The sequence below is a fragment of the Gadus morhua genome, chromosome 16 (genome assembly GCF_902167405.1).
Source record: "Gadus morhua chromosome 16, gadMor3.0, whole genome shotgun sequence".
NCBI lineage: Eukaryota > Metazoa > Chordata > Actinopteri > Gadiformes > Gadidae > Gadus > Gadus morhua.
In genome coordinates this window covers 4383466-4396552 of record NC_044063.1, presented here as the reverse complement: position 1 = coordinate 4396552, position 13087 = coordinate 4383466, and the positions used below count along the sequence as shown (strand labels likewise).

General features: G+C 47.1%; 1 protein-coding gene across 1 annotated transcript in view; it reads right to left on the bottom strand.

Moving 5' to 3' along the window:
- stard13b (StAR related lipid transfer domain containing 13b) overlaps positions 1–9114 on the bottom strand; it is a 36718-nt gene extending 27604 nt beyond the window's left edge. Inside the window, 1 exon segment of the mRNA XM_030381112.1 lies at positions 8797–9114. Within this exon segment, the coding sequence (XP_030236972.1) occupies positions 8797–8959 (163 nt within the window). The 5' untranslated portion in view covers positions 8960–9114.
- Positions 9115–13087: the final 3973 nt, after the last annotated feature.

Below are 13087 nucleotides of genomic sequence, written 5' to 3'. Positions count from 1 at the left end.
GCCACGTTCCCACACAAGTTAAAGACTTCTGACAGCCATCTTGTCCAACAACTGGCTTCTCTCTCTCTCTCTCGGCCAGGAACACATCAGCTTGTGGGTATTTCTCTTCAGTTGGAGAACAAACACCCGCCGCAACAGCCCCCCCCTCCCCCCCTCCCCCCTCCCCCCCCCACACACACACACGCACGCACGCACACACAAACACTCCCTCCAACAGCACTGTTTTAGGAGGATGTGTACAATGTTTATTTCGATTAGCGTAAGAAAATGTAGTATAAATGAAGAAGAGCCAACAAACCGTATTTCAGACGGATTTCACTAGTGAAACAAAATCACACCTCACCTCCTTACATCTTCTTGTTGGTTTCCCTCTTTTTAAAAACCTTCACCAAGGTTTAAGTGGGACCTTTCAAGCGTTAAAATCGTTTCCAAGAGAAGAGAAGCGCGGCTCCCTACCTGCGGGCATTGGAGATCACTGGGTCCATGGATCAGCAGTGGAAACACACTCCAGCAGAGCCCAGTCCCTCCTGCCTGATACTCTCCCCGCGCCTGTCTCTGTCAAATACATTTCCCTTTCCAAACGCTCTTCCCCTCTCCTCTCTCCCTCCTCCTCCCTCCCCCTTTCTCTTAGTCGTCTTTCCAGTCGTTTAATTGACCTATCGCCTCCCTCTGTTCTGTTTTGAAATTCAACAGAAACCTTTTCAAGTGTGTATGCATTTCTGTGTAGTCATCTGAGTTGTTTGTGTGTATCACTGTGTGTGTGTGTGTGTGTCTGTGTACGTTCCTATCCCTGTGTGTGCGCGCATGCATTCCTGTGTATGTGCACACGTATCCGCGTGTGCGTGCATGAACGTGTGTGTGTGCGCACGGTTGTGTGTGTGTGTGTCAATCCCTGTGGGCATGTGTGTGTATCCCTATGTGTGTGTGTGTGTGTGTGTTGTTTCCCATGCATTTCCATGCCTGTGCATCAGTAAATGTCTATTCATGTGTGAAGGTTTGCTTGGATACATGTGAAGTACATGGGTTTGTGTACATATGTAACTAAGCATGGTGCTGTGTGCATTAACGTACATTTGTGTATGTGTATCCATGACTGTGTATGAGTTTGCATACTTGTGTGTACGTGTGTCCCTGCACATATTGTATCTGTACATGTACACACATGTGTGTGGGTGAGTAGCCCTGCCTGAATGTGGGTACGTGCGTGTGTGGTGTGTGTTGTCTCAGTGTGCGCCTGCAGGTGAAGCAGCAGTGTGTGATTCTACGCAGTAATTACTGCGCTTCGTGCATCTCGTAATACCGGCCTGTGTACTGTGCTTCCGTCTCTTTGATACACACACACACACACACACACACACACACACACACACACACACACACACACACACACACACACACACACACACACACACACACACACACACACACACACACACACTGTAATTTAGCATCTCAATGAGCAGTGTTCAACACAGCAGGCTAAACACACCAGCAGCCATCGCACCAAGCATCAGACACACTGGAGGTAAGTGAAGTTTAAAAGCTGCTGGGAAATGGACCTTTAGAACAGGAGGAGAGGGGAGTGCAAGAGAGACAGCAAGGGGGAGAGGGAGAGAGAGAGGGAGAGGGAGAGAGAGAGAGAGACCGAGACCGAGAGAGGGAGAGGGAGAGAGAGAGAGACAAAGACAGAGATAGAGACAGGGAGACCGAGACCGAGACCGGGAGAGGGAGAGGGAGAGGGAGAGAGAGAGAGAGAGAGAGAGAGAGAGAGAGAGAGAGAGAGAGAGAGAGAGAGAGAGAGAGAGAGAGAGAGGACCAGAACATGAAATAGAGTGAGGACAGTCAGAAGAAAGAAAAATAAAGAGATGGAGAGACAGACTGTAGTGATAAGACAGAGTGACTATTAAAGACAGACAGACGGTTAAACCCGAGAGACAGACAGGACCAGTGGCAGGGGGGTTGCAGGGCAAGAGGATGTGTGTCATGTGAACGCCTCCATAGCTGAGTGGGGAGGGCGTGAGGGCCTCTGTGAGGGCCACATGGGGCCCTCATTACGAGAGGAACGCCAACGGCCCGGGATACGCCTCGGGACCGGACCCCCCCCCCCCCCATCAGCACCAAGTTACTGGGTTTGATGACCGCCTTCTGCTGACGGGATAGCTTGATAGGATTGTGTCTGATATAAACAAACTAACAAACTAAAATATAAATCACTGACCATCACGTGCCGTATATATATATATATATATATATATATATATATATATATATATATATATATATATATATATATATATATATATAACCCAACCTTACGGCTAGGACTTGAACCCCCTAACCATAAACAATTTCTGACCCATTCAATATTGTTATTTTAATCACTCATATGAGACATAAATAGGCTACGCTTAAATCACAGACCACAGAATCAACAAAGGGTAATTCCCGTTGGCTGGTACTCAGGAAGTTTCCCCTGACCATATTAGAAGAAAAAAAATTATGTTGCCAAGCAACAGACTTTGCTATTGACCGGCATAAAGTATACAGCCCTTGAGTAACAGAGTGTACCCATGTGTGGGTGACTGTATATGTGAAGTGGGTGGGGCTAAGAGAGTGACACAACAGCCTCCTCTGTTGATGGATATACAGTGCAAGCAGTGGCACATTTCTACCAGTAGGCGGCAGCAATAAATCAGAATTAGAGGTAGTACAAACATCAATTCTGTGAGGAGCAAAGGCAAATATTTTTTGAGAAAATAAGCTTATATAATTCATAACAACAACAACAACAACAACAACAACAACAACAACAACAACAACAACAAAACTCTGGGGGTTTGTATTTTAGATTAAAGTTGAAACAACAATACAGATTAAGGCACAAAAACGATTGGAAATATGTTGAATTTGGTGAATAAAGGTTCAATTAATTGAGTGGACATACTTATTCAGACTATACACAGGATTGTCATGTAATTATTTCAATAAAAAATGATAGTTGGTATGTAACATAGAGTGTGTGTTTCGTGGCTGAGAATAACATATATCAGGTATGCTGCAACTCAGTGTGGAATGCAGTTGACCTGTGAACAGAGAGAGAACATCCGAGAATAACCCTGTTTGATAGGTGACTGTTTGCAGGTTACAGTCGAGTCGGTGATGATTAACCTTCCCTTTCTCGCTAACCTGCCAAACTATTTATATCCAACAACAACGGAAGGAAAGCAACTTGTCAAACCCTGACCCCCGCAGGCAGAAAGAAGAACTTAATATGGAGTAATCTAATCTATATAGTGGGTTCTAGTACAGATTTCCCATCTGGGAGTAATAAAGAACATCTTATTTTGGACCTCTTCTGGGTTTGACACCTTCAAAAGTGTAACCATGGTGTTCATTGTATGATCATCTGGTGCCATCATGGACAGACTAGTGAAGAGAGACCGGACAGTAGGTTGATGGATGGAGAGACGACATGGCATGTAGCATAGCACAGCAGGTCAGAACCTACAACCTGGATCACATGTCTTTAGAGAACCAGCGGGTTAAGCCATCCCCATTAATTGCCAATTTTTGGCAAAACATTTTGTTTGCCAGAGTAACAAAACACATTTAACTGTCCAAATGAATCCTACTGACAGAATGTCATAAAGAGATATTTGGTTAGCAGCGTCACATAAAGGCTTGAAACAGTGAATGCACATACAGTGCCTGCCAAAAGATTTCTCCCAAATGCCGTTTGCTACTTTGCTTGACAACCAGCCAAATATGCATAAAGCAGCATCGCTACACTAACGAGCTTCATGAATTAAAGATGTTTAGCTAACAACTCATTTCAGTCGAGGGGCGGACGGGTCATTTCACATGCAGATCGGCTGGAATGACACAAGTTGTACCACAGAGCCATGAATACTAAGAGCAGGAGAAAGGAGGAGGACGAGAGGGAGGACGAGAGAGAGCGGGAGAGGTTATAATAGTTAAGAGAGCTGTTACATTGAAGTGTTTCGAGGACCACTCCCTCTTCAGAACATGCATTTAGAGAAAAATGTCAGATCATTAAAAATTCCTTGCTTGAATTGTTGTATGCTTCATGGTTTATCCCTGTTAGATTGCTTACAATGTCCTTTCACTATTGCAAGATGTATGATGACAAAGAAAATGCCCAAAAGTTGATGTTAGAGTCCGATATGTTAGTTTTTTACCAAAGTAGGAGGCACAGGGGTACTGCAAGGGGAGATGGGATGGAAGGGATCACATCGAGGAGGAAAACTTAATCGTATATCAAACACAACTGCACAAGAAGCCTTTATGATTTAATCGCGGATCCCTCGAACGGTTATACGGCGATTTGACACAGGTCTAGAGCACCTCTATAATGATCTATTTATAGAAATGCCATGGTGGTGGGTGGACTGTCTGTGCACAAACTGAGCTTCACGGCGATACGCGGGGGTCAAGACCTGACCATCACATAAAAAATGCGCACACACCGACAACAGTTTGTGGCAGAGCAGCTGCCAGACAACACTTGTGTCACTTGGCGCGAGGAGAGCCAGGACTGGAGCATGTAGCCGGTTGGCTGCCACGGGGTCGCTGGTGCCAGTAGGGGAGGTCAAAGGTCACCCTGGTCCGAGTTTCACTTCCTAAACGCTCGCTGGGAACAAATGGTGCAGGGACACACACCCTTGTACGGTGGCCATTCCCAAGATGTATTGCTTTCAACCCAGAACCTTAACCCTGATTGAACACCAAATACAGAAGTGTCATCACTTTTAAAGTAATTCCTAATCGCTGACGTAAGCTGAACCTAACTGTTTATGGCCACCTACCTAAATCAAACCCCCTCCAACAGCATGCCAAACATGAATATTTTAAAGTCATACCTACATAAATGTAACCATAACACCCATGAAATGCTAAAGAATGGGCAAGGAACTCCACAATATGACCCTCCATATTCTACATGTTGTTTGTCATGTTATATGTTGTATGTCATATTATATGTCGTATGCTCTAATGTCTGCCCTGTCTTATTGCATAACTAACCACTCAGTGTATTTAGGAAACCTGGAAAATGTCCACTCTTTCACACGTCATCCGTCATCGGTCGTGTGTTCAGTAGTATGGTGTGTTCAGCGAGAGAGATCGGAAACAGCAGCTCACTCAGGTCTTCTGAATGGTACACACGCTGCCTCACTTCCTGTCACACTACACACACACACAAACACACACACACACACACACACTCACAGAGAGCCTAGTGTTTTGCAGGCGTGTGCTTAAGGTGTGATTAAGGGCATGTGTACGTGTGAAGCGTGTGTGTGTATTCATGTATGAATGCGGTCAAACATTAGACTGGGTAGCCCTGCCCGGTCTGCCGGCGATTCGAATTCGCCCAGCAGAAGAGTCTATAGAAGAGCAATACATTTCTTTCTTTTTCCGATCCGTTTTTGTGGGAGCCAATCACCATGCTTGCTTCTCCCCCGCCTGTGCGCTATTGGCTGGTTTAACACAATGACGACAGGGAAGCGGGTCGGCAAGCAGCCAATTGCGTAGAGTCATATGAACTAGGCCCGTTGATCGAGCCTCTTGAGCTGAAGAAAATGACAGCAGCGTCCCCAGACCAACGTGCAATCTACGATTGAGCTCGCTCTTGGAATAGCCAGGCTAGCCAAACGTGGCTGTCCAATGGTCCGTCCGATGCTCGACAGAGCGTCGCATCGTACAACGAGCGTTCCGTCAGCGGCTGCATGAGACGGGGGGACGCTGCCTTGACTTTCATGTGTTTCAAGTTTCTGAATGAATGTCTCTCATGAATTATAGTCGGAACATTGATTGTTTAAAATGTGTAATTATTACATTTGTGAACGTTCCACTTTTTTCTCCGCCAGAAGTATGCTGCCAGGTTTTGCAGTGAGTAGTGCCAGCGTCTGACACACAGATGTTCTGAGGCCCTGTGTGGGGAATTCTCTCCCGGGGATAGCGACATTCCGGGACCATTTGAAAAATACCCCCTTTCCCTGGAATACTGAGGGACATTTAGGGGAAACACCTGTTGCTGTACCATCGCACACACACTCACAAACCCATGCAGACACCCACACACGGCATGGCACTTGCTTTACTGTAAGGATATACTGAATCACACACACACACACACACACACACACACACACACACCAGTGAATGGGAAACATGACTCAGATCCGTCAAACCTGCCTGGAATCCAGGCGGAGGTCACATGATCAGCCCCCCCAACCCACTGCTCTGTCAATACAGCCCACCGGCAAGAATGTAGAGACACTGGACAGCCGGGGCCTTGAGGAACCCCCTCTCATGACTCCGATAAGACTCTCCTATACTAGAACATCTCTCATGTCTACCCTCAGACTATCCTATACTAGAACATCTCTCATGTCTACCTTCAGACTCTCCTATGCTAGAACATCTCTCATGTCTACCTTCAGACTCTCCTATGCTAGAACATCCCTCATGTCTACCTTCAGACTCTCCTATGCTAGAACATCTCTCATGTCTACCTTCAGACTCTCCTATGCTAGAACATCTCTCATGTCTACCTTCAGACTCTCCTATACTAGAACATGACTCCTGTCTACCATAAGACCCTTTTCGACTAGAACATCTCCTCTTGCGTCTCTTATAACACCTCCTCAACAACCTAACATCTCTTATAAGTCATCTTACCAGTAATCTCTTGTAATGAATACATTTCCTGTTCCTTTGGTGATGCCATCGAGTCCATGGGGTGGATGTGAATCACTTATTGTGAGAGGATTTGAAATAACCCCAGTTTCCTATCCCCCCCCTATCTAGCATGATTTGAGGCCTTCCCTTACAGTGTTCGAAAAAAATATTGGAAATGTGTTACATAACGGAAACAAAGACGTCATTTCTGATTTGATTATTTCCAGACCCGGTTTTTTGTGACATAGTCTTTTACAAAGTCTTAACCAGGGGAAAAAACGTTTAAATGGGATTCATCGGAAAATCGTCAGTGACTCTAAAGCTAGGTTAACTCACAAAGAATAAAAATAAGGGAACAAGGCTATATCGTCACCTAGGCCCCCGTGGATCTGAACCTGAACAAAATGTCCCCCCTGGAAAAAACAGCTCCGCATTCAAATGAAGGAGCTACACATAATCCCCATCGAGCCCTGGATGTTCTCCACCCTGCTGGTTCGGGAGCACCAACATGCCCGACATCATCTGAGCAGCCTCCTGACGTCACCCCGTGCCTGAGGTGTCGGCGTCTAACCTACCTGACCAACGACGTCTCAGCCTGGAAAAAAAACAAGCGCTCCGTCCCAGAACAAAAGACAACAACAAGCCCTCCAGCCTCAAGCGCCCTGAGACGTCATGGTACATGTAGGCCGCCGCCGCCGCCGGGCTGAAGCACAAGGGTGCCTTTTGTGTGCCGGGGGCTTGTGCGGGCGGCACAAAGATGCCCTTGATGCTCCGGCTTCTTGATCTACTGCGATGACACGGGATCAAACTATTCTCCACTGGATACAGTGACTCATGGGTCGGCTACTTACTTTCTATTTTGAAATGCGATACACCCGCCTCTGCCATCCCCCCATCTCTCTCTCCCCCCCCCCCCCCCCCCCCCCCCCCCCCAACACACACACACACACACACTCCTATTCTACGCCTGCAAGATGAGGGGAAGTGGGGGAGGTTAACTCTTACCTACGGTCTATTGTCATGCTGTCTCTTATCTCCTCCAAGGATCTCCAGGAGAAGGTGTGCAGAGACTTCGGCGGTGAAGCTAGGCTTGGGTCTCCCTTGACTCTCAACTCATAAAATGACAACAAACCGAAAACTGCACCTCCACCACCACCACCGTCGGCCAAGTCAACACGTTTGCCAGACAACTCATATTTGCGTTTCCATCAAGACAATCTGTCTGTTACATAACCGATGCCATAACCGTCTTGCTTATCTCCATTGTTTGGCCAAGTCGTTGAGCGGTAATCGCCCACTGATAACAGAGCTATCCAAGCCCAATGTGGGTGTGTGAGAAACGTTAGGTTGTGCTTTTGTTGGCCTTAGGTCCAACAGCATTTTGAAACCAGGGGGGTGATGAGAGAGGCTCACAGTGGAGTGAAAGGAATCCGTTTCTACAACAGATATTCTTAGATTTTATGTGTCACTTTCGCTCTAGGTTAGGTCACACTGTATTCACAGCCATATTCACTCATACTCTATATATACTCCTATTACTACCATCCCTCTCTCTCTCCCTTTCTTTATTCAGGCTGTGTTTTAGTGTCAGTGTTGGTCCAGCTTAACCGTCTAAACCAGACCAGGCCAGTCGAGTTTTCGCTGACCCACCCAGGGTCGGTCATTTGTCATTCTTGGCATGCTTGAGAAGAGCAGAACCGCCCAGTTGGGCTCAGATATAATTAACACTTTAACAACGCCGCTAAAAACAAATGCTCCACATAGAACTGAACTCTGAGCTGTAAAGGCTTGGCATTCTGGTGTCAGAAGGGTTAGAGTTTTTGAGGGTTTGATGATTGAACACTCTTGGTTTCTCCGGACTTTGAGCCTTAAAAATGAAGTAACTAACTAAGTCTTGTTTCAGAACAGTTAGAGTCAGGTCTGAGGACCGTAAAACACTCTTTGAGTCGTTTGTGGACCAGGACTCTTAACCCTATCCCAGAGGGAGAGGTCGGAGGTCCGTGAATCCTAACCCTATCCCGGGGGCTAGGTCTGAGGTCCCGGATCAGCCTCCGGGGGTCTCTCAGCTATGAAAACAGTTGTGTGTCCCCCTACCTCCGGCGATCTTGTTGAGGAGCTGCTGGCGGGCCATAATCCGTCCAAGGCGGTACCCGGAGCGCCGGTGACGGTGGTCTATCCTGAGGTAGATGTCCTGAGTCTCGGGGGTCATGCTACCCAGACACTCGCGGTCGTGGGTGTCCGGCAGCTCCCTGAACATGACTGCTGACACTCTCGCCTCAAAAAAGTCCTCAACGCGATGTCCGAGCCGAGCTTACCGCTAACTGACTGACACACACGCACACACACACACACACACACACACACACACACGCATGTACACACAGACACTCACTCTCCTAGCAACGGAAAGGCTGCCAGACAGACGCTTGAGTCTGAAGGAATGAACCGAGCGGAGGAGAAGTGGAGCGGCCCGAGGGGAGGGGGGAGGAAGGGGGGGGGGGGAGGAGGAGGGAGGGAGGGAGGGGAGGAGTGCCAACACTTCACTTCTAACCCAGGGGGAGGGTCATGTGACTGCAGGGAAACCAATAGCGGCACAGCCCGGAGAAAGAGGCCAGCTACCTTGGTGGAGGGTGAGGGCGGTAGACCCCTCCCCCCCAGCTGTGGAGGGAAATATAAAAACAGTTGGAATGTGTGTTGGAAGGAGAAAGAGCGAGGAGAGGTTTGGGAGGAGCAGAGAGTTTCCAACGCCCCCCCTGGTTTAAAACAAGACCACCGCTGTCCCTCAACTCACACATTTTCCAGCTTTACTGGTGATGGGGGCGGGTGACATTGGATTTATGTAGATTAATTACCAGAAAGAGTGGGAATGGGGGGGGGGGGGGGAGAGAGAGAGGGGGAAGAGAGAGAGAGAGAGAGAGAGAGAGAGAGAGAGAGAGAGAGAGAGAGAGAGAGAGAGAGAGAGAGAGAGAGAGAGAGAGAGAGAGAGAGAGAGAGAGAGAGAGGGACAGAGAGAGAGACAGAGACAGAGAGAGAGAGAGAGAGAGAGAGAGAGAGAGAGAGAGAGAGAGAGAGAGAGAGAGAGAGACAGAGAGAGACAGAGAGAGAGAGAGAGAGAGAGAGAGAGAGAGAGAGAGAGAGAGAGAGAGAGAGAGAGAGAGAGAGAGAGAGAGAGAGAGAGAGAGAGAGAGAGAGAGAGAGAGAGAGAGAGATGTGATTGTTTTTTTTTTCTGCTGGAGGAATGTTAATTCCCACTCCCACCGTACCCCACCCCCCTAATTCCACCCTACAAAAACACCTGGATGAAAAGCACACACACACACACACACACACACACACACACACACACACTACAATTTGCAACACCTCAGAGACTGCCGCCGCAATGTACCGAGTACAAGTAATACACCTCGTAAAAGCCTGAAGAAGTTCAACTACATTTTAGGCGCGAGCTTTGGGACTCTGATGGGTGTTTGTGTTTGTGAGAACCTGTTGTTCTTTCACTTTCTAATGAGGTTTCTTCAGTAAGAAATCAACACCAAGCTGTTCCTGTGATTCCTGCGGCGTTCAAACACCTGGTGAAAGGAGGACTCCTGATCAGGGCATTGGGTGTGTTGACTCCCCCGAAGAAGTCTTGACAATGAAAGAATAAATATGACACCTAACAACATATGTAAACAAATAAATACCCACCAAATGAAAATAAGTTGGTATCCAGGGTGTGTCTCCAATGTGTGTGTGTGTTTGTGTGTCTCCAATGAATGAGTGTGTGTGTGTGTGTGTGTGTGTGTGTGTGTGTGTGTGTGTGTGTGTGTGTGTGTGTGTGTGTGTGTGTGTGTGTGTGTGTGTGTGTGTGTGTGTGTGTGTGCGTGTTGTTGTCTGTGTTTGAGTGTACACAACCTAAGTCTGGCCAACACCCAACCAAGCCAAATCAGAACCACACACTCTCCAAACATAACCCAAACACACCCTGGCTGTCGGCCTGTCTGCCTTCCTGCCTGCCTGCCTGCCTGTTTGTCTGTCTGTCAGTGGCTGCCCATCCAAGGCCAAGCATAAAGAATTATTCATGTTAACACACACTTCTGCTTGCTTCATGTTCAACCAGTCCTAAGCGAGTGTGATTCATGCTAGTGTTGTTAAGTGCTACTTTTAGCTTTCTTTTGTAGCTGCTGTTAGCCCAGGCATTAGGACTGGTTCCTATCACACACACACACACACACACACACACACACACACACACACACACACACACACACACACACACACACACACACACACACACACACACACACACACACACACTCCACTAACCCTAACACTCCCATCAATTTAAAAACGCACACACACACACCACAATCCCACGCATACCATCAAGCCTGCAAGCACACTTGCACACAGACATTGGCACAATCCTACCCAAAAGCATACACCTGCCTTCCACAGACACACACACACACACACACCCAGTGAACCGCTAAATCCCTGCTCAGCACTCAGGGTGTCAGGTGTGTGTGTGTGAGCGCTTGATGTTGAGTCTACAGCCGCCTCACGCCGTCTCGCCCTGTCACCTGATCTGTCACCTGACCGGTCTCACTTCCTGTCTGTCTAGACAGCGAACGCGTGCGTGTGTGTGCGTGTGCAGACAGTTGGGCACGCGTGTGTGTGTGTGTGTGCGTGTGCGTGTGTGTGTGCGTGTGTGTGTGTGTGTGTGTCTATGTGTGTGCGTGCATGGGGAACCAGCCCTACTGTATTTTAAGGAGTAGGATTGCCACTGTGAACAACGGTGAAACCACCACCCGAAAACGGAATTGCGAGGAGTTTGACCACAAGACGTAGCGTCATGTCGGCAGAGCGGCTACAATGAAGACATGGTCATACATGTTGCTTCATGCCTGTCTTCGTCTCACACACATACACACACTCACACATACACACTCACACCCCATACATGCACAAACCACACTGACATCTACACTCATTCATGCATACATCCACACACACAACCACACTCAATAATGCACATATCCACACATACAAAATCTTAATAAGACAAGATATTTTCTACTCATTCAAAGAGTTTTGAATAACAAGAAAGAATTATGTATTAAAGTAATAGTTGCATCAACAAGCAAAAGATTCCTTCCACATTATATGATTTTAGATTTGAGGATGTGTGTGTTTTAGTCTATTCCAAAATGTAATTTACACTTTTAGTATTTGGATTGTGCTAACCGAAACTAACGTTCACACGTTTTCAGACTAAAACATAATGCAGAAGCTGAATGTATTGCGTTGCCTTGTGGCATTAAAGGAAAATAAAACACGTCGCATCAGCGCCCCCCAGTGGCCTTCCACAGCCAACTGCGTTCAGACGCAAACACGCGGATCCTCACTGCTCAATTTAAAGATCGAGAGTCAACACTATCTTTGATCGAATAGGTACTACATATTTACAGGATAAAAAATACATATCAATGACGTAAAGTAGGCAATGCATCGTGGTTAAATATATCACCCATTCTGTTTCTTAAAATCCACAGCAGATGTTTTTAAACACATTACCAAACTATTAATGACACGCATATCTTCTCTGGTATTATTTTTCCGAGATGAATGAACATTTCAACCATAGGCTGTATCAGGCAGACACAAGACTGTATTCGGGTTATCTGTGACTGACCTGATAGTCTTCTCTCTCGGACATTCTTCCACAGTAAACTCCAGGCTTTGGTAGAGGAGTTGCGCAACTGCACGCTGAACGAGCGCCGGAGGTTCACTTTGTTCGGGTCCCGTTTAGACGTCATTGCAAAAAAAACAAAAAACTTGATTGATTCATAATAACGCTGCTCCGCGACCCGTTACGTTTCCAAAATGTTTTGCGCACTCCGATTCATGCAGATTACCGCTCTGGGTTGAGAGAGAAGATGTTGAATTAAAACTACACGTCCGGTAGTTCTTCCTTCATCCCCTCTTTGCTGCTCTTATTCACTTTAAGAAGGGATAGTTTGTAGGTTCAACTCGACTCCACTCAGTAAGATCTTTGCGGTTCAGAGCGGATTCGTGAGTCTCCACAAGTATACATAAACTCCAAGCACACATCTCACCAACCCCTTGACCACCACCCCCTTTCCCCTGCCGCTGTCAACGGCCCCTTTCTTGGGTGATCAAAATAAATAGTGGACCGGATCCAAGGGTCCGAACGTACAGGGGAGCGCCGCTCACCGCCACCAACCAATGGCTGATCCTAAAGCGCAGTGGGCGGTGGCTCGGATTTGCTGGTACGGCTCACTGTACGTTCGGACTCTTGGATGAAAAAAAAACTACCTTCGAAAAGCCACAGTGCTTGCATTTCTTTCCATGATCAAATTTAGAAAACGAATTGAGTTGT